Source organism: Mesocricetus auratus, unplaced genomic scaffold (genome assembly GCF_017639785.1).
Source record: "Mesocricetus auratus isolate SY011 unplaced genomic scaffold, BCM_Maur_2.0 Super-Scaffold_100042, whole genome shotgun sequence".
Classification (NCBI taxonomy): Eukaryota; Metazoa; Chordata; class Mammalia; order Rodentia; family Cricetidae; genus Mesocricetus; species Mesocricetus auratus.
Window position 1 is genome coordinate 1,221,552 of NW_024429219.1, and position 19,191 is coordinate 1,240,742.

The 19,191-nt window shown below is 49.4% G+C and overlaps 2 protein-coding genes across 2 annotated transcripts; one reads left to right on the plus strand and one right to left on the minus strand.

Moving 5' to 3' along the window:
• The first annotated feature begins 101 nt into the window (after nt 1–101).
• Rer1 (retention in endoplasmic reticulum sorting receptor 1) lies at nt 102–11,802 on the plus strand. Its single transcript, XM_013120063.3, has 7 exons — nt 102–269; nt 3,692–3,779; nt 5,292–5,396; nt 7,253–7,352; nt 8,808–8,886; nt 10,174–10,309; nt 10,886–11,802. Exons 2-7 carry the CDS (start codon nt 3,699–3,701, stop codon nt 10,973–10,975), a joined length of 591 nt encoding a protein of 196 aa, XP_012975517.2. The 5' UTR covers nt 102–269; nt 3,692–3,698; the 3' UTR covers nt 10,976–11,802.
• On the minus strand, nt 11,762–18,862 carry Pex10 (peroxisomal biogenesis factor 10). The gene is made up of 6 exons (XM_005079245.4): nt 18,704–18,862; nt 18,080–18,160; nt 16,373–16,779; nt 14,807–14,982; nt 14,588–14,723; nt 11,762–13,670 (listed from the first exon to the last, which is right to left on the minus strand). The coding sequence occupies exons 1-6, from the start codon at nt 18,807–18,809 to the stop codon at nt 13,602–13,604; spliced, it is 975 nt and encodes a 324-aa protein (XP_005079302.1). The 5' UTR covers nt 18,810–18,862; the 3' UTR covers nt 11,762–13,601.
• Between the last annotated feature and the right edge of the window lie 329 nt (nt 18,863–19,191).

A 19,191-nucleotide genomic window follows, 5' to 3' on the forward strand; every position in this document is an offset into this window, starting at 1 on the left:
AGCACGGCGCGTTTCCGCCGGCCCTGTCCTTCCGCCGGGAAGCACTCCCGCCAACGGCCTCGGCGTCCACACAGGAAGCGGAAATGGTTGGAGCTTGGGGGCCCCGCCCCGCGGCCATCTTGGCGGCTGGAGGCGGCGCCGCAGGACGGGACGGAAGTGCCTGTGCAGCTTCCCGGATCCCGAGCCGAGCTCTGGCGGCCGCCCTGCCCCGCCATCCTCCTCCCGCAGCCGTGAGGGAGACCGCGGCTCGGCTGCAGCGGAGCTGCGAGGTGCTGGGGGTGGGCTGGTGGCGCGAACCTGGCCGGGCGGCACAGCACCGCCTTCCTCTGGACTGTCAAGGCCATGAGCGGGCGGGCGGGGCCGGGCAGTGCCTGGGAGCCTGGTGAGGGGTTGCCAGAGGGCCGGCCCCATGTCCCGGGAGGGCTCCCGCGAGGGAACTGACGAGTGCTGCCCCCCGCGGCCGTGGGACATTGGAGGAAGGTGGCCTGGCTGCTGCTGCCCGCACAGCGCGGAGAGTCCCGGGCGGGCACGCGTTAAAGTGCCCTCCCTCTTGCTACCCCACCGCCGTGTTCGGTTTCGGGGCACACGTGTAGGGGGAGCTGTTTTTAAGTGGCTCTAGATTATATATGTGGTGACGTTAAGAAAGTAAACCCTCACCCTCCCCTCTCTCCCCCGGCTCTCCAGGCTGTACCTTCAGCATCGTGCTAATAAGGCTACATTGTCTTCCTTGGCAAGGCTATCAGTGCAAAGAGGGCTGTCCACCTTAAGAACGCCCAGTGGCGTTCCTTCCTCGATTCTTAAGAATAGGGAGTAGTTGGAACTGCTTTTGTGTGTGTGTGTGTGTGTGTAGTTTTCAACTGGTCCTGCCTTGTCGGGTGGTGGGGGATTGGCTGTGTAGAGTGTGAAAAAAGGCCTGAGGGAGATCCTAGGTGATCATCCTCCAAGGTGGGAGGGGCCCAGGCACGGAAGAGCTCACAGGCCAGGTCTGGAAGGGCTGTCAAAGAGGGAGCAACTCTTGGAGTGTGCAGGTGCTACTCCTTGGTCAGGAGGCAGTGACCCCTGATGCTATACAGAGAGCTTTCTCCTCTCTGCCGTATTCTTTTTTCTTTTCTTTTCTTTTTTTTTTATGTTTTAATTTTACCACTCTGGGTGCTCGGAATTGAACCCATGTCCTTTGGAATAGCAGTCAGTGTTTTTAACTCCTGAGCCATCGCTCCAGCTCCCGCATTCTTAACTTAGGAGTGATGGAGTACAGAAACTAGCCAAATAATGGACTCTAGAACAAGGCACGGGTGTGTGTGTGTGTGTGTGTGTGTGTGTGTTCTGTGTGTGGTACTGGTCTACCTTAGAACAGTCTTTCTTCTTGCCTTTTTGTGACTGAACGCAGAACAGTTTCAGTAGTCCGTGGCAAGCCCTGCAGGTTGTGATGCCCGTCTAAAAACTAGACAGGCTCCCTCAAGCAGCTTGCATGCTAGTGGGAGGAAGCTGAGAGATTAGTAGAAAAGAATTGGAAAACTGTTGGTTTTGTTGTTGTTGTTTGTTTGCTTTGGCTTTTGAGACAGGGTTTCTCTGTAGCTTTGGAGACTGTCATGGAACTAGCTCTAGTAGACCAGGCTGGCCTTGAACTCGCAGAGATCTGCCTGGCTCTGCCTCCCAAGTGCTGGGATTAAAGGTGAAGGGCCACCACCGATCAGCTCTGGAAACAGTTGTTAAAGGAAATAGAAACAGTGATGTGACATGGGACTGGCAGTCAGTTTGGACAGCTTGAAGGGCCTCTCTGACCTTTTGTCTGAGCGACGAGGACTGCAGCTGGACAGCTGGTACGAGGACCTCCCTAATCCAGGAACGGGGCTGGCGTGTTGAGGGGCTGGCACTTGCTTGGAGCCGGGCTCTGAAGCTTCAGCACAGGCTGCCACCAGATCCTCATAGGAACCCTTCGAGGAAGGCAGTGAGGATCTCATCCCATTTTCCAGATGCCAGCCCCAGGCATTCTTCATTAGCCTTCCCAGGTCACACCACTGCAAAGTGCGGTGTTGCGATCTGAAGCAGACAGTGGGACTCCAAAGGTCACACTCTCAATCTTGGTATGCTGCTTCTCACAGGTTGTTACTGGCAGTGAGTTTAATCAAGATGCAGATCAATGTTTGTCTGATAATCAAAACTTGACTATTGTGTTTTTGGTAGGTTTCCTAGTATCGTCTGACCCAGAGTTATAAGCTGTCAGCTCAGCGTAGAGTACATACTTTAAAGGAATAACCCTGTCTTTTTTTTTTTTTCTTTGAAATGGTCTCATTATATAGATAGGCTGGTCTGGAACTATGTAGACCAAGCAGACCTCAAACTTACCTGCCTCTCTGCCTCCTGAGTACTAGGATTAAAGGTGTATACCACCAGGCCTAGCATTTTCTTTTCAGTATCACTCTTGTCTCAATATGAGCAAATGTGTTTTAGTGGTAAACACTGTAAATTAAGGGAACATTTGCGTGTACCAGAGGGTAAAGAATATGTCTAAGACAGCCTTCTGTAGGCTGGGTTTTAGCTTAAGGTGAATGGCCATAACCACTCTAAGTAGTACATTCTAATGTGGCCTCTATTAAATGTGGAATCCCCCATAAAGTGTAAAAATGTACCTCCAGAAAGGAGAGCCATAGCTAGGTTTTTCAGTTAAATTGTGTACATCTAGTTTATGCAATGTACCCGAGACCAAAGGGCACTCTCAGTCTCTTGGCCAGCTCTGAGCACTGTGCTCAGTCGATCCAGGAAATGGAGGCACATTCATAGCCCTCAATGCAGACGTGAGTCTGACCTGTGTAACTGCAGAGAAGACTTAAGATTTGTGAGGCCACCGACATCTTCCAGAAGATTTCCCCAGTGTTCACACAGAGGATAGGCTGGAAGTGTAGGACTTACAGCCCTGCTGCCCTACTGTGAGCCTCATATTGCCTACTTTGGGAGCTGAGACCAAGCTCAAGACTTGCTGCAGATTGAAGTCTACCTCTATGTGTAGTTTTAAATAAAGAGAGCATCATCTTACATATGAACCTGAGTCTGATGGTAGCAGCCAGAGAGTCTGCTAAGGCAGATTGAAGTCACACTTGAATCACAGTTTGTTGATTCGCTTTCATTGTACCAGAAGGAGGTGGGGCAGGTTCTACACACAGCTTTGAGAGGCCCAGGACCATAAGATTTTCCCTCCCCACCTTCCAAGTAGGATAGATGACAAAGGCCCTATCACCTAGCAGTTTCCCTGAGTCCATATCTGAAGAGCTGGATGTCAGGCTGGGCCTGAGCTGCTGTCTTGCCTTGGTCTGCTGGAGGTTTGTCCTCTGTGAAATTGTGGGTAATGATGATTTTCTTAGGTGTCTAGGTTCTGTGGTGAATTCTGCCTGGGATCCCAGCAGCATGTTGAAATGGCTAGGGGCAGTTAGGGTAACCTTTAGTTGCCAGAGAAGAAGCAGGGGCAGGGATAGATGGCTGCCTGCTAGCCTTGTTGATAGGGAGAGGACCTGGCTCTGGGAGTATAGATCCAGGGCAGAATATGGAGAAGACAGGATGTTTGGTGAAAACCCAAAGAAATGCTTTGGATGAAATGTCAAGTCTTAAGAACTTCTTGACAGACTGGTCAGTAGAGGGGAACACTTTCACACCCCCAAATGCTTTTTATTTTTAAAGTCTCTTGTGTTTATCTCAGTTACAGAATGTCTGAAGGGGACAGTGTTGGAGACTCTGTCCATGGGAAGCCCTCAGTGGTGTACAGATTTTTCACACGGCTTGGACAGGTGAGTGGATTTGTAGAAATTAATAGAAATTTTGGAAGAGAAACTGTGACTCCTGATAAATCCTCCTGAAGGGTGAGTTTGCTGTTTCACAAAGGGAAGCTAAGCTACAACTTGTCCTGGGTGGACAAAACTTTCAGGTTTTGGCTCTTCACCATGAGTGCCTGCATACACATTCCAGAAAGTCGTCAGGTAGAGGGGTCTGGACAGTGGCGACCCCATCTGTTTTTGTTTTGCTGCTGCTGCTTTTCTTTTCCCCCATGACCTTTAAAAATGCTAAAATCCTTATCTCTCATCAGTGCAGATAGCAATGGTCTCTTCCCGTTCTCCTTAACCTGCCACTGTATCCACTCGTCCTGGCACACCTCGCCCCTTGTTGGCCTTCATGTGCCTGTTGGGTGTTGTTTCCTGAGTGTGTGAGCCTTTCATGTTGGCTCAGGGAGATTTAGGTCACTATGTATGGCTGTGTTTGAGTCTGCCTTACACTCACTATGTCTGAAAGTCTGAGTCAATAAGCTGAAGTGGCCCAATTAAAAACATTAAACTTTTGCCGGGTGGTGGCACACACCTTTAATCCCAGCATTCAGGAGGCAGAGGCAGGCGGATCTCTGAGTTCAAAGCCATCCTGTTCTACAAAGTAAGTTCCAGGATGACTAAGGCTAAGATACATAGTTTAAAATGCTATAATCAAAACTTAAAGTTATATTTCAAAATTAAAATGTAAAACATATCTTTGTGTACAGGAAGTGTATGTTTATAGAAAAACCAAGGGTTTCCTTAGTAATGGCTGTGGCTGCTTTGGTATGTCTACACACACGCTCTGGCTGCCAGCAAGTCAAGCTGTGACCGGCCACTTACTGGTGGGGGCAGACAGGACCAGTACAGGCCTGCTGGGCAAGTGCAAGGTCCTGGAATCTCGAGAGAGCACATCTGGGGCAGGGACAGACCCCTTGGGAAAATAGATTCTGGGGTAGGATTTGAGCCGTGAGTCTTATAGTATGGGATGGTGAATTTAAGATGTGTGCTTTTTCCTTTGCAGCCCAAGTCCTCTCTTTGTGGTGAAGTTGGTCGTCTTTGTAATGATGTTTCTGGGCTAATGCTGTAGAACAGTGTTTTATGCTTGATTATTTTAGAATGTTTTTTCCTTAAGAATTGGTTCTGTTTCAGGAACTATTGCAGGTAAATCTTGGATTAATGGTAGGTAGTCAGTGCTTCATGCTGGTGTATATTACATAACCTTTTTGTTGTTGTTGTTTTTTTTTTTTTTTTTTTTTTTTGGTTTTTGGAGACAGGGTTTCTCTGTATTGTTTTGGAGCCTGTCCTGGAACTCTCTGTACACCAGGCTGGCCTCAAACTCACAAAGATCTGCCTGCCTCTGCCTCCCGAGTGCTGGGATTAAAGGCGTGTGCCACCAACGCCAGGCCCTTTTGCTGTTTTAAGTATAACAGAAAGTGTACTTTGTAGTACAGTGGGAGTTGTGGGATGATGCTATGCCTTTAATTCTTGTCTTAACAGATTTATCAGTCCTGGCTGGACAAGTCTACCCCCTACACAGCTGTCCGGTGGGTTGTGACACTGGGCCTGAGTTTTGTCTACATGATTAGAGTTTACCTGTTACAGGTGAGTGTGGCCTCAACTGTTTTCACATTGTCTAAATATGCTGTTGGTTGGGGTGTGGACTGGATGTATATTAAAGGATGTGGTCTGTAATAATTATTTTCAGGTTGGTGGGAAATGTAAGAAAAGCTTCAGTATGACTCTTGCATTCTTGAATGGAGTGTTATAGACTCGGTGCCATGAGTGAACTTTGGCATTCACCTGGGTTTAGCTGTGTCTGAGCTACTTCTGTGCAGCTAAAGAAACACTAAGAGGGGAATAGATAGGGTAGCTTAGGCAGTTCTGCAGATCTGTGGGCTGACTGTGGATGCCTGGAACAGGTGGCTGCTGCTCAGACTTTTTATTGCTTCCTAGTTAGACACTTGGTTTCCAAGAATTCCTTGCAGACCTGGGTTGGAAGCTTTTCGGTGTCTGTAAGTCCAGAGGAAGGCAGCTTAGAGGCCTCGTCTCCAGTACTTTTTTTCCTCTGCAGCTATGGAAAGTTATTTCCTCATTTAAAGCTCCTTCTTTCCATTCATCCATCTAGCCATCCAGTGTTTAGAAGGACATAAGGACACAAGGCAACGCATTTATTTACTGGATTAATTGATGCATTCACTACCGTATGCATTCTTAAATGCATACGGTAGTGAATGCATACGGTAGAAACTTGTCCTTGATTGTTTTCATGTTGAATTTATTCCTGAGTAGACACAGTGTTGGTTTAGCATGGCATGGTGGTGGTAGGCTACCCTCTGGTTTATTCTAAAAGGACTTGATCGGTCCCACATGTTCGAAGTTAACGTTGAGTTACTGTTCATTGGAACTTGGTCGATTCACTAGTGGAAAGACTGGACTGGCAGCCTGGGGTGGGGGTGGGGCATGGCACACAGGTTGGTTGTACTCTGTTCTGAATCAGATTTATGCCTGACCTGGCATTCCTCAAACAAAGCTTGGCTTTGCAACATGATAGCATATGTGCATAAAATTGACTTACATCTAGTTTCTAGTTGTCTGACTTGAATTTTTTTTTAGGCAGAAAAGTTTCCTTTGGTTTGTATGAAAGTACAAGCATTTAAGGTGTGTGATTCAGTTCTAGAAGTCAACTAGGGTAAGCTTGATGCTTTAGTGTGCTAATGTAGGACTGCAGGGGTTCCCAGTTCTTTGTCTTTGCAAAGTTGGGCTTGAAAATTTTACTCTTGATTTCTCACCTGGTGTATGGTTCAGGCCTTTAATCTCAGCACTGGAGGCAGAGGCAGGCTCATCTGTGAGTTTGAGGCCAGCCTAGTCTACAGAGTGATGAGTTCCAGGACAGCCAGGGCTACAGAGAGAAACCCTGTCTTGAACCAAAAAAGAAAGGAAGGAAGGAAAGAATGCACAGGTGCACTTTTTTCTTGATTTCCTGGGTCTGGTTCTGGGTTTTTCTCCTCTGTGAGGAGGCCGACTCTCCAAGTGAAGTGTTTTAAGGCTGTCTACAGAGGACTGCCAGCTGCCGTGTGTATAGTGATAGCTGGCATTCTGTTGTAGACTCCTTGTGAACCGGTTTGCTCACAGCAGATTTTGAGGCCAGGAGTACACTTGAATGTCACCCAGGCGCCCAGCCCACATTAGCCCTGTGGGGCAGGGCAGTGTGTCTGTTGAGGAAAGCTTTCTCTTCTGCCATAGCTAGTCTTGGTCAGGACTGATTGTCATGCACATTTAGCTGGACCCTTTAAGTTTGTTATCTGGGTCATAGGTAAGTTGAGGTAAGTTCTCACCATGTCACCTTGAGTAAACTGTGTTCACAGTGCAACAGGACTTCATGGGTCTAGGCTTAGTGAACTGGTTCCAGCTGGCAGTGGCTGGGTTGCTCATTCATGATGGCTTTCCTTCTCTTCCAGGGTTGGTACATTGTGACCTATGCCTTGGGAATTTACCACCTAAACCTTTTCATAGCGTTTCTCTCTCCCAAAGTGGACCCTTCCTTGATGGAAGACTCAGGTACTGTGGGGGCTGTTGGGGAGCCATCCAGGCTGCTGCTCTGTGCCTCTGCATTCTTTTGGGACAGTCCATGGGTTTGAGAACACTTGGACCTGGGCTTGCGATATTTGTATGTGCTTGTGATGTCTGGATCCGGATGAATTTGTCTATAGGATTACTCATTAAACCCTGTGCAGCTGTGAAAAGGTTCACTCTTTATCTCCATTTTGCTTAGGGAGAAACTGAAGTACTGGGGTTAAATAACACATCCCAAGTCACACTGCAAGCAAAGCACACATGAGCAGGGCGGGGGTCTGCTCCTCTGCTTCCTGCCTCAGAATCCACTGTTAGGCACCCTCTGGTGTGATCAGAAAAATAGAGAAGTGTACAGCAGAAATGTAGCACAGATCAGTAGGACCCCGGTTGCCAGGAACTACTCCAGGCTGAGGGTATTGACTGCTCCCTGGCTTCTGAGTTGAAATGTTCTTGGTGTGTTTTTGTACCAGGCTTATGGGTTTATGTTGTCCCCAGGTGAGGCCAACTTTGGATTGTGGCTGACAGCGAACAGGGATTCTGCTTCCTTGGAGGAACTGTTCCAATGCTGATTTAAGATTGGATGATTAGAAGCCTGTCGCCATTTAGCGAGACTTGGTAGCATTTCCTGTAGATTCCAGGATAGATGAAAAGAGGCCTTGCACTTGGTAGTCCTGGTGCATAGGCTCTCCATAGGTTTTGTGGACAAGGAGAGTCTTGCCTGCATTTGTTTTTTCCTTTTTTCGTTTTTTGTTTTTTAGAGACAGCATTTCTCTGTGTAGCCCTGGCTGTCCTGGAACTTGTTCTGTAGACCAGACTGGCCTTGAACTCAGAGATCTGCTTACCTCTGGGATTAAAGGTGTGCATCATCACCACCCGTTTTTTTTTTTTTTTTTTTTTTTTAATGTTTATGTCACATGTGGAAATCAGAGGACTTGCAGGATTTGGTTTTCTCCTACCATGTGGGTGCCAGGGATTGTTGGTTTGGCAGCCAAGTGTTTTTATCTGCTGAGCCATCTCAGTGACACTTCTTATTTTATTGTGATAATGGATTTCTGTGTACTCCATGCTGGCCATGAACTCATAGTGTTTCTGCCTCTCAAGTGGTAGGATTAGAGGCATGCACCACTACATAGCATACTTTCTCTCTTTTCTGCTTGTTTCATGTAAATGTCAGTTTGTCTTAATTTATATAACTATATAGTACAACAAATGAAAAATCTGTGTGAAGTTGAATTATGCGCTTAAAGAGTGCACAAGTCTTTTATAAAACAAGTCTCACTGGGAGTTGCCTGCAGACCCCACACTTTATCTGGCTGAATGCAGTTTGTTGCCATGTGTGAGGCACAGTTCAGAAGCATTTAGGGAAGACTTGTAAGTGGGGGCAGAGATCCAAAGGTAAGAAGCTGATATTTCATCTCCAGCTGGTGCTCTAACTTTCAGATGACGGTCCTTCATTACCAACCAAACAGAATGAGGAGTTTCGTCCCTTCATTCGAAGGCTTCCAGAATTCAAATTTTGGTGAGTGATTTTTTTTCTACTGAACAGTAAAATACATATATCTATCTATATGTCTTATTTTTACAAGCACAAAATAATTGTCCGTATATGGTGCATGTGGAGTGACATTTTGGCACACATACGTTGTGTAATGGTCAGGGTTAGGTATTGTAAAGAAATCCAGCATTGTTGCCCACTGCTTACCTTCTTGTCTACACCTGGAAGTCATTTCTCCTGAACAGTCATCCCTTTATTTCTTCAAGGCTTTTGTGGAAGATACTTGGGCTATGAAAATAGACCAGTTTTGTTCCACTTAGTTATTGGTTTTTAACAAAATGAGAATTTTGTTGTGCTTTGTTTGCATGTTGTGTGCATTAATCTAAAAGGTAATAGCTGCCTTGGGTATGGAGTGGGTCACAGGACCACCACTGGACAGTGTTTTCTCTTGTGTTGGCACAGTAGTCTAGAGTTACTAGATGATGATGGTTCCAGAATGAAGGGTCTTAAGAGCTGTTTTCCAGGCCCTGTGCCTGTTCATTCAAGGCCACCCTGGGAAGGTTAGGCCTTTCACAGAGCAGACACCTTGGAGGTGCTGAGAGACCAGGAAGAGAGTAATGGCATACATATAAGTAGGTATAGTGTAGCTCCTTTTATGACCGTCTGTCAAAAGGTCAAAACTGTGGCCTCTTGGCCTGTCTTTTGAACCATCTGCCCCTGGAGGACCAAAGGAGCCAAAGTCTTTATTGGCTCAGTAAATTGAGTGAGCAAACTGAGTTCTTGACTCTGCAGCTCTGGTGCTGTGCATGGAGCAATAGCGTGGGATATGATCTGGGAGAGGAAACAGAAGGTGGACAAGAAGCCCCCAAGGAACTTAGATGTTGTTCTGTAGGAAAGAAGAGCCTGTGGGGGCTTCAGGGTTAGAGCCTGCCTAGAGGTGTGATGACGGTGGCAGGGCTGTGTGCCCTGGTGGGATGGCACTGTGTTTTCTCAAGACTCCCACTGCCAGGCCCAGGGCCTAGGTTATTGCTTCAGATGGTAGTTCCAGGTGCAAACATGAGGTGCCTTGGCTTTAGCTGGGGTGTTTTACTTTGCATGAGTTTAAGAAGCCTTAGCTTTCAGAAGGCTGAGAGGACTTGGTTGTGGTTCAGTGTAGTACACACAGGCTGTGACGACACTACATTACTCCAGACATATCTCTAGTAGTCACATCTGATCAGACAAAGGCAGGGGTGTTTGTGGAGGTCAGAACGGGTGGACAGGTGCCTGATGCTACCTACAGGCCATATTAATTTCTCCTTTTGCTTTAAGGCATGCAGCTACAAAAGGCATTCTTGTGGCTATGATCTGTACCTTCTTCGAGGCTTTTAACGTTCCAGTGTTCTGGCCGATCCTGGTGATGTACTTCATCATGCTTTTCTGTATCACAATGAAGAGGCAAATAAAGGTAAAGATAGCAGCACTGCTATGCAAGGTGATGGCTACCAGCCCGTGACTGCAGTGTCCCTGGGAAAGCATGCTCGGGTCTTAGTGCTGGGCATTGCCTCTTGTGTGTGATGACTGATCTGTGCTTGGCCTCTGGCCAAGGCCACTGAGTCCCAGACTACAAGCCCCTGTGAGCGCAGGTCCTTCCTCAAAGGTTGCTGACAGCTGAGTAGGAAGGCCCTGGGTAGGGCCAGGTTGGGCCTGCAGTGCCTCAGTGGCTCTCTAGCTCCGAGCTCAAGGTCCTGTGGTAGCCTGCTAGAGTGTTTTGGCACAGCCTCAGATTGGTGGTGTAGCTGCACCCTTCCTGTGCTTTCCCTATTTCTTTGTAAACAGGCTCGTGAAATGCTTTCCGGATGTTGGGATTTCAGACAGGCCTCTAGTGTGTCAGAGCCTATGGAGCACAGCGCTAACCCCACAACATCAGTTGTGATAGGCAGAAGCAGAGGAGGGGTGCCTTTGGTTATTCAGATCTAGGGAAGGGCTAAGCAGGAAACTGTTCTGAAGTAACTCAAGTTTGTTTGTGTGTTTGTTTTCCCAGCACATGATTAAATACCGGTACATACCATTCACACACGGAAAGAGGAGATACAAAGGGAAGGAGGACGTGGGCAAGACATTTGCTAGTTAGAAGCTGGACTGAATCTGTCACACGTATTCAAGAACGGTTTTGAGCCATTGTAACAATGCCTTTTTCTTCACATAAAGTAGTTGATTATGAGGAAGTTGAATTTTCTTTTTATGAGGAGCCTCAATGATTTGTATCTGAAATATCAGGTTCTTGAAGAAACTGGCATTTAAACCAAATTGCATTGATTTCTTTTTCAGTGATGTTCATGTGTTTGAAGTGGACAGAATTATAGTGAACTGTAGGCTTGGGAGGTCAGGCGGGTGGCAGCTCAAGAGAGCGGGAGGGAGGATGGGAGTGCAGCCCTGCCTTCCTGACCACGCTGAGGCCACTCCTCTGTGCCAGAGGGACATGCCAGCCTGCTTCCTGTGTGTGAAAAAGAATGTAACACTTTGATGGTGATTTTCACATATCTCTGTGGGGTTCTCATGCCAGTTTCTGAATCTCATCTCACTAGAGATGTTTTTCAAGTTGGCCTCTATCATAATGACTCAAAACTTTGTTCTTAACTACCATGATTGCTTTTGAGGGCCTGGAATTATAAATATATATTATATTTTAATTGTTTGAGATTATTTTGACACTTTCCTTTGATACGTAACATATTTTTCTTTTGATTAATTTAAACTTGTTCTCATGCAACAACTTCTAAGGAACCAGAACTAGCTAGAGCACACCAGGTTTGGGGTTTGTCACATGGCCTTTTATTTTTTATGGGGAAAAAAAGAAGCCCTCGCATGTCAAACTTTTTGATGTGATAAAATAATACTCTTTAAACATTTTACTAAGTGACTTTTAAATTCCAACTTTATTAAAGAAAGTGTCCCTTGCTTGTGTAGTCTCCGTCTGCACCACTAGTCATCTCATTGAAGCACACCCTGCTGTTTACAGCTGTAGGAGGGGAGCCATTGTGCCAAGGAGCACCAGGACAGAGCAGACACCATAGGCATAGGAGGGAGAGAGGCTGTCAGGTGCAAGTAGGCTTTTTCTCCCAGGCTGTGACCTCTTCAGAACTCTCCTTAGTTGTGTTTCTCATCCATCCTACAATTTTAGATGCTGAGTAAGTCAGTCATCTAGGATCCTTTTGCTGACACTATGATGGTCCTTTTAGGCCACATTTTGTACATTCAACCTGTCATTTTCTAACGATGTTCTAAGTTTCTTTTCTACGTGAGCATGTGGATTCAAATCTGGACATTTTTGTTTATATTTTCCATATCACTGACTAGTCTCAACAGATGATGGAAAGAAAGTTGGGTGTACCTGGCCAGAGCAGTGATTTACAAATGGGGTACTCTAGATGACTGCAGAATTGTGTTCCAGGTTCCCACAGGAACTTTGTCTTCCCATAGGGTCCCTGAAGTTACTTTGTGTCAGTCTTGGCCCCCTGCTCCCCCTAGAGGAAAGGTTCCTGCTCTTGGTAAGGGGACCTTGTCAAGGAACATTGTGACATCAAACACCATTGCTGGTGGCTGGGCTTCAGCCCTATTCACTAATTATAGATATCTTCACACTATTTTATGAAGTCTTTCTAGATTTTTTTTTTTTGTCTTTGTTTTTTGGGGTTTTTTTGAGACCCAGTTTCTCTGTGTAGCCCTGGTTGGTTGTCCTGGAACTTGCTCTATAGACCAGGTTGGCCTTGAACTCAGATCCACCTGCTTCTGCCTCCTAAGTGCTGGGATTAAAGGTGTGTGCCACCACTGCCCAGCTGGATCTGTTCTTAATGTACCTTTTCTGTAGAATTAGTCTCTTAAAGATATTCCAGACTGTCTTTGTCAGCTTGGAAATGTCAAATGGAGGCAAGAAGCTAGGGACAAGCCAAGAGGGAACTGGACACATAAGTGACATTGGATAAGCAGGTCACACTTGTTCATCCAGGCCTCCAAGCAGATTCAACTCACCAAACTTCCTTAGAGGACTAGTATCTCAGGACACATGGAAGTTGGTTTAGAGGAGAAAACTCATTCAAGCCAACTCTGCCAGGTCGGCGAGATGTTTGACAAGTAAAGATGCTGCTGCCCAGCCCAACCTGAACTTACGCCCTGAAACACTTCATAAAAAGAACCAACCCCTGCAAGTTGTTCTCTGATCTCCATACATGTGCCGTGGCATGTGCCCACCTTCATACAATTGAAAAAAAAAAGATCTGTAACTCAGCGAGCCCCCATTCCTACCCATTAGGCCCAGATGGAGACCTTCATTTCCTTAAGGAGTTGGGGACACGAGTTAATAAGCATGTGGCAAGTGCGTTAGGAGGAGTGCTGACTTGTGGGTGTGGAGCCCACGCTGTAGTGCTGCACTTCCAACCTAACCCTCGGCCCTGCCTCTCATACAGACCTGAGCAAAACACCCCCAACTTGTGAAGCAGTTCTCAACAGTGTGGCTTGGGAAGGGAAGGGCCCCACCACCTCCGGAGACTCAGAAGAAGTCATAATAAATAAGGGGCAATAAACTCTCCTGTCCCATATGCAGTATTGTCCATTTGCCCCGACCCTTGCTCTTCCCAGGTAACTAGTAGCTTACATGACAACAGTGAGGATTTTATATTTCTGTACAACCACAGTTCTGAGGATAAACTCTGTGAACTTCCATCCACTTCTTGGAGCTGTTTGGTGATGATCTGTCCCGGTCAGCGGTAGTGCCTCAGGTAGACCAGCTTCTGGGGTGGGAACTTCTCCCTGCACAGGGGACACTCTGTCTGTAGGGGGGGGAGGTGTGTGTCACAATAGCTGTTTGCTGTATCTGGCCCTGATCCCCATTGCATCTCTTCATGTTCCACACATGCATAGCTGTAAGTCAACCAGAAAACAGCCTCCAGGGTCTGAGTCCTAGTGGGGTTAGGTATGGGCCAGTGCTGACTCAGCAGAGCTGTGCCCATCTACCCTAGATACCTATGAATGTCGAATTTCTGGTGCCTTTCCTGGGCTTTACTTTCTGACTGAGCCTCTGTCATGTCTTCCCATCAGTAAAAGACATCAGGCCATGTGTGCTATTCTGGTCTCTCCCTTATAGAACTTTAGACGCACCCAGGTACTTGCTCCTCTCAAGAGACAGTACTTGTTCTGCCATCTGTATGAGGAAGGAGGACATACATTCCACACTTACACATGCTGGCACCTGGGAACACCCACTATGTAAACTGCTGACTTAGCAGTGTGAATGCCTGTGTTTTCTGTACTGCAGCCCAGGACGCCTACTTCTTAACAGCAGGGCTGCAGCCACATAAAGTTCCTTCTGGATTGTAGCCCCGGCTTTTAGCCAGGGCAGCGGCTCACTGGCTAGACAGGCCAACCAGGGCCCTGCTGCTTATAGGAAGCAGTGTGCTTTGGGCACCTGTCCTGTTGGAAATGGTTCAGTGGCACACAGGGACAGCTTGGTGTGTGCACATGCACTAGCATCCTAAGTGTGCTGAGCACACCAGGAAGCAAGGCAAGCCTATGGTTAAGTGCAACCTGATCTGTGCACCTGTCAGCTTCCCTCTGACTGGGAACGTCAACCTCAAGGGTGATTCATTCATTTTAACAAGATGACCACCTCTCTACACCCAATTCCAGAGAGGTCTGGGATGTGGGGTAGCATAACTGCCCAGGGTCAAAGGCCTGGGAGCATACATGCCTTAGTGTTGCACCACTCTGTAATGCACTCCCAGCAGAAGAGGTGGCCACAAGGTGTAGCCGTGGAGTGTCTTCGTTCCTCCAAGCACAGGGTGCATAGTGGGTTTCTGCAAACAGCTCTGTCTTCCAGGGAACTCCTATGGGGGCGAGGACACAACTCAGGTGAGTGCATCCATCACAATCTCAGGGCATGCCAAAGTACCTCAAGCCCCCTGCACACCTGCGGTGGGACAGGTTGCGGTGCAGCCTCCACTCCTTCCTGGCTCGCTGCTTCTGCCTGAAGCTATACAACTGTAGCCCCATGGACAGTGCCAGATGCAACAGGGAGACGAGTCCCAGTAGTCGGTAGCTTGTACGAGCTCTCAGGTCCTCTCCAGGCAAGCGTCGAGTTCGGAGCTGTTAAGACAGGTAACCCCCCCACCCCTGACACCATCAGGATCCCCCTAGGACCTGGCCTCTTGTCTGCTGGGGGTTCAGCCAGGCCTCCCCTTAGCACTGGGAGTGTTCAGAGAACAAGAACCAACCAGGAAAATGGGCTCAAGTTTTAAGTAGTCAGGGAGAACCCAAATTATAGGTTGACCTTTAAGCATTAGACATGAACTGAGCCAGGAGGCTTAGATGGGCCAGGAAAATGGGTGAGGATTCTGGAGCTGTTTGGGGACCATGTCAGAGGAAGAGGAGGAGCTTGAGGAAGAGTAGAATGGGGAATAGTGAGGGAAACCTGGACAGGCAGATGCTGTTCCCTTTACTGAGTCCCCTGTGGCAAGACCTTGTCCTTGCCTCTGCTGTAGTTAGTGATACAACTCCCATCCGCATCACAACAGAGCAGAGCCTTGCTGTCCTCCACCTCCTAACCCTTACTAGCAGGGAAATGACACCAGGGCACACTATGCCTCAGGCTCACAGACTAGCAGGCCCTGTCACAAACCCAGTGTCTAACATTCAGCAGCCATTAGGGAGAGAGGCACAGCTGCTCAACTAAGTGACTCCTGGGGAGAGTTTTGTTGGATAACTCCTTGTCTGGCAGCACTGAGGGAGGTTAAACCTGAGACCAGACTATGGTTGTATGATGAGGGTATGTAGGAGGGGTAGTTTGACTGGAGGAAGATGGCATGTGGTTCCCCCTGACAGGAACTTTGAACACCTCTGGTGGGTGTCGGGCGGGCATGGAGTTAATCCCTAAGAGGAGGTTTTTTGGGGTGGGGTGGGGTAATAGGATGCAAGGCATTGATACAAAGCCAGGGTGTGAAGAGGCCAGAGGCAGCCAGACGCAACAACAAGGTTTAGTACTGCCAAGGTCTGTGGCCAGTGGTGTGATACGGTGATGTGGGCCACTGAATGAATATTCCTCAGACCAAGCCCCAAGACCTTGCCTTTCTGGCAGGGCTGCTGTAGGCAGGGGTGAACGGAAAAGGCCTACCTGTGGGCTAGAACCTTCACTTGACACCATCCCCCTAAGCAGTGAAGTGACATAGCCACAGGCCAATACTATGAAAACTACTGTGGAGCTAGACCTAAGTCCACTCAGTCCGTGCCTAGCTCTGCTGCTGCATGCATGATGGTTGTAGGGAGGAAAGGACTCGCTTCTACTTTCAGTGTTTGGAAACGGCACTCCCTGGAACTTTTAGGAAAATACAACTGAACAAAGTGCTCTTTCCCAAGCACAGGGTTTCAGTTCCAACTTGGAAACCACAGTTGGCTGTGATGATGCCATCAGCATGGGTCTCAAAGAGGCTGCCCAGAGGGCCCCAGCCCATAATTAGTCCCCCTTGGCATGGCTACTTACGTAGCTGATCCCTGCTAGCCTCTTGGCCAGGTGATAGAAGGCACCATGGATATAAAACCAAGCAACATGGAACCGATGGAGGCAGGCGAGGCCCTGTCTGAGGATAAAGACTGTCCGCTGGAGCGTCCTCCGTTGCTGTTCAGTCAGGGTGGACACATGGTGACGCACCCAGCGCCTTGCCCCTGATCGGCTGCGTCCTCCAGACAGCAGACTTCCCTGTGAAGCCCGTGCACCTTCACCATCGGCTTGTAGCTCCTGCTCCAGGGGCAGCAGCGCCTTGTCCAGCAGGTAGGGCAAGACAGCATGCAGTGCAACCAGCACCCCACGGCGGAGCCCGGAGGGCACACGCTTCTGGGACGGGTCCACTTGGATGATCCCCACGTACTCCTCTCCGAGTGTCTGGTAGCCTGAGGATCAATACACAAAGGTGAGGGTCCAGGCCAGCGTGCTACTGCTCCCCTGCCCGCCCCTCAAGCATCATCAGTCACCCCGGAACCAGCCCCTCCAGGCTGTCACCGTGAGACCTAGCCAAGGTCAACATGACTTCTTGTTAAATCCACCGTGGTCTTCCTGTGATCTCATGGTGTGACTCAGACTACCACTCTTCTTTAAGAAGGGCCCTTGCTTCCCCTGTCGCGTCCTGCTCTCTCCAGTCTGACTCATGCCCGGTTTCCAGTCCCTCCTGCCCCTACCCCCTTGTCCAAGTGATGGGATCCAGTCTTGTGGCTCCCTACCTTCCAGACGATGGCTCAGCGTGGATCTGGTTAGTCCTAAGCATGAGGTGAAGGGTCAGCTGCTTACCTGACAGTGTCACATGGAGTCACACCCTCAAGCCTACCCCTGCCAAAAGCTAGCTTGTAGTTGTCCAACCTGGCAAAGTCTTTTTCTCCTTGCACCCGCAGAAGGCAGAGCCAGGCCCATGGCGCACCTTGAACTACTCTTCCCACGTGTCTCACCATGACCCTGTTTGTAGCAACCTCTGCCCCCAGCGTGTGTGGTCATGGCCCGCAGCCAGCCTCTTCCTTTGTCTGTGTCTTGCGATGTCTCATACGAGGTTAAGACCTGTCTCCCGAGAGAGGCCTCTTCAGTGTATGGTCACTTGCTTTGTCTGACCAGGAAGTGCCCCCCCTCCACCCCAGACATGGTGTTTTGCCCTGAAGAGCTCAGCACTTCTCAGGATGTCTTACAGTGTAGACACTTGGTGTATGCCTTGTCTCCCACCACCCAGAGTGTAGTCCACAGGGGAGGGGGGATGGGCAGGCTACCCACAATGCCCTCTCCTGGCATCTATGGCATAGGCACTCTGCCTTCCTTGCTGGGTGTTGAGTTGGCATTGGTGACCGGAGGCCCTTACCACGGCTTCTTTCTAAAGGACTTAGAAAGGGTTTAGTGGCCAGTATGCGATGGGTCTGTACTGACTTGCCTTTTGCCACTGAGAAGTGGGTCCTGGGGTTGGGGATTTAGCTCAGTGGTAGACTAAGTTTGCCTTGTCTAGCAAGCACAGGCCCTGGATTGGGTCTTCAGCGAGGGGGAGGTGTAGGATGTCCTGGAGAAGGGCTGAGTGCTAGCCTCTAGAGGCACTAGGGCAGTCTGTCTGGTCAGGGTCTTCCTTCCCTGAGGCTACATGCAGGTGAACTCCAGGAGCTGCTCAGAGGGTTGGGTGGATTGTGGGCCCCTCGGTGCCAAGGACCTGCCAAGTACTGCTACCTGCAATTGTAGTGAGGCCAAAGTAGGCTATGTCTGAGAGCAGTTCGATCTCTTTCCTCCATTCCAGCCATTTCTTTGCACCTGAGAGGAGAAAAATATTATCTCTGGGGATGTGAAGTGGGCTCAGTGAAATTCTCTCCCCAACCCGGGTTGGGGGGTGGTTTAAGGTCCAGGTCAAATCCCTCCTCTTCTAGGGCGACCCTCCACCACTTCTCGCTCTGTTAGGCTCCTCTGCTTCCCTGCCCTGCCCTCTCTCCCCACCTGGTTGACACGAATGCCTCCGAGGGAAGGCCATCTCCTAAGAACCGCTCAGCTGTAACTGCCTTGAGTGAGGAACTGTGCTGTAACTCCGGAGCCCTCAGGAAAGTCTAGGTAGTATCAAAGCTCGGCTCTCCCAAAACCCTGCCTGTGAGACCTTTCGGGAGACATGCACGTGCCTCCCTGTAAGAGTAACAACGTTAGCTCCAACCTGTAGGGACCTATGGGACGTAAACGGGCAAATGTTTGGGAACACTGAGCAGGCGCTGCCCGGCGCAGAGACCTGCAGTGTGTAAGTCTGTTTTGATCCTCGCTTTCCTAAGGGGCTTCGGAGCTGCCGCCTGCCTGGGTGCCCGGGGCGCTCACCCGCTAGGCTGTGCAGCGCGCTACCCGCCGCGCTCCGCAGGCCTCCCAGGTAGTAATCGTCTTTCTGCGCCGCCCGGATCACCTCAGGTGCACCTGCCAGCGCCATGGCCGGAGTCGGGGAGCTCGCACCGCGCCGGCGTGTCCAATGGGCGGGGCCTGTGACGCTCGACGTGCCACGGTCGTGCGGCGCAGGCTGAGACCATCACGCGGAGGAAGGCGGGGCCTAAGCGCGACATCCTGAAAGGCGGCCACTCTGCGGGAGAGGCGGGGATCTAAGGGCGGAGCTAGTGGAGGCAGGGACCCGGGGCGGGGCCACGCAGGCGGGATGGGGGCGGGGGCTGAGGCCGAGCCGCGCAGAGGGGGGCGGTGTCTGCGCTTCGAGGGCGGAGCCACGTAGTGGAGTACCGTTTATTGAGAGGGAAGTTGTTGGTTCTTGGCGGGCAGGACCCTGAGAGTCGCTCAGCCTCGCAGATGTGGCTTGATTCAGG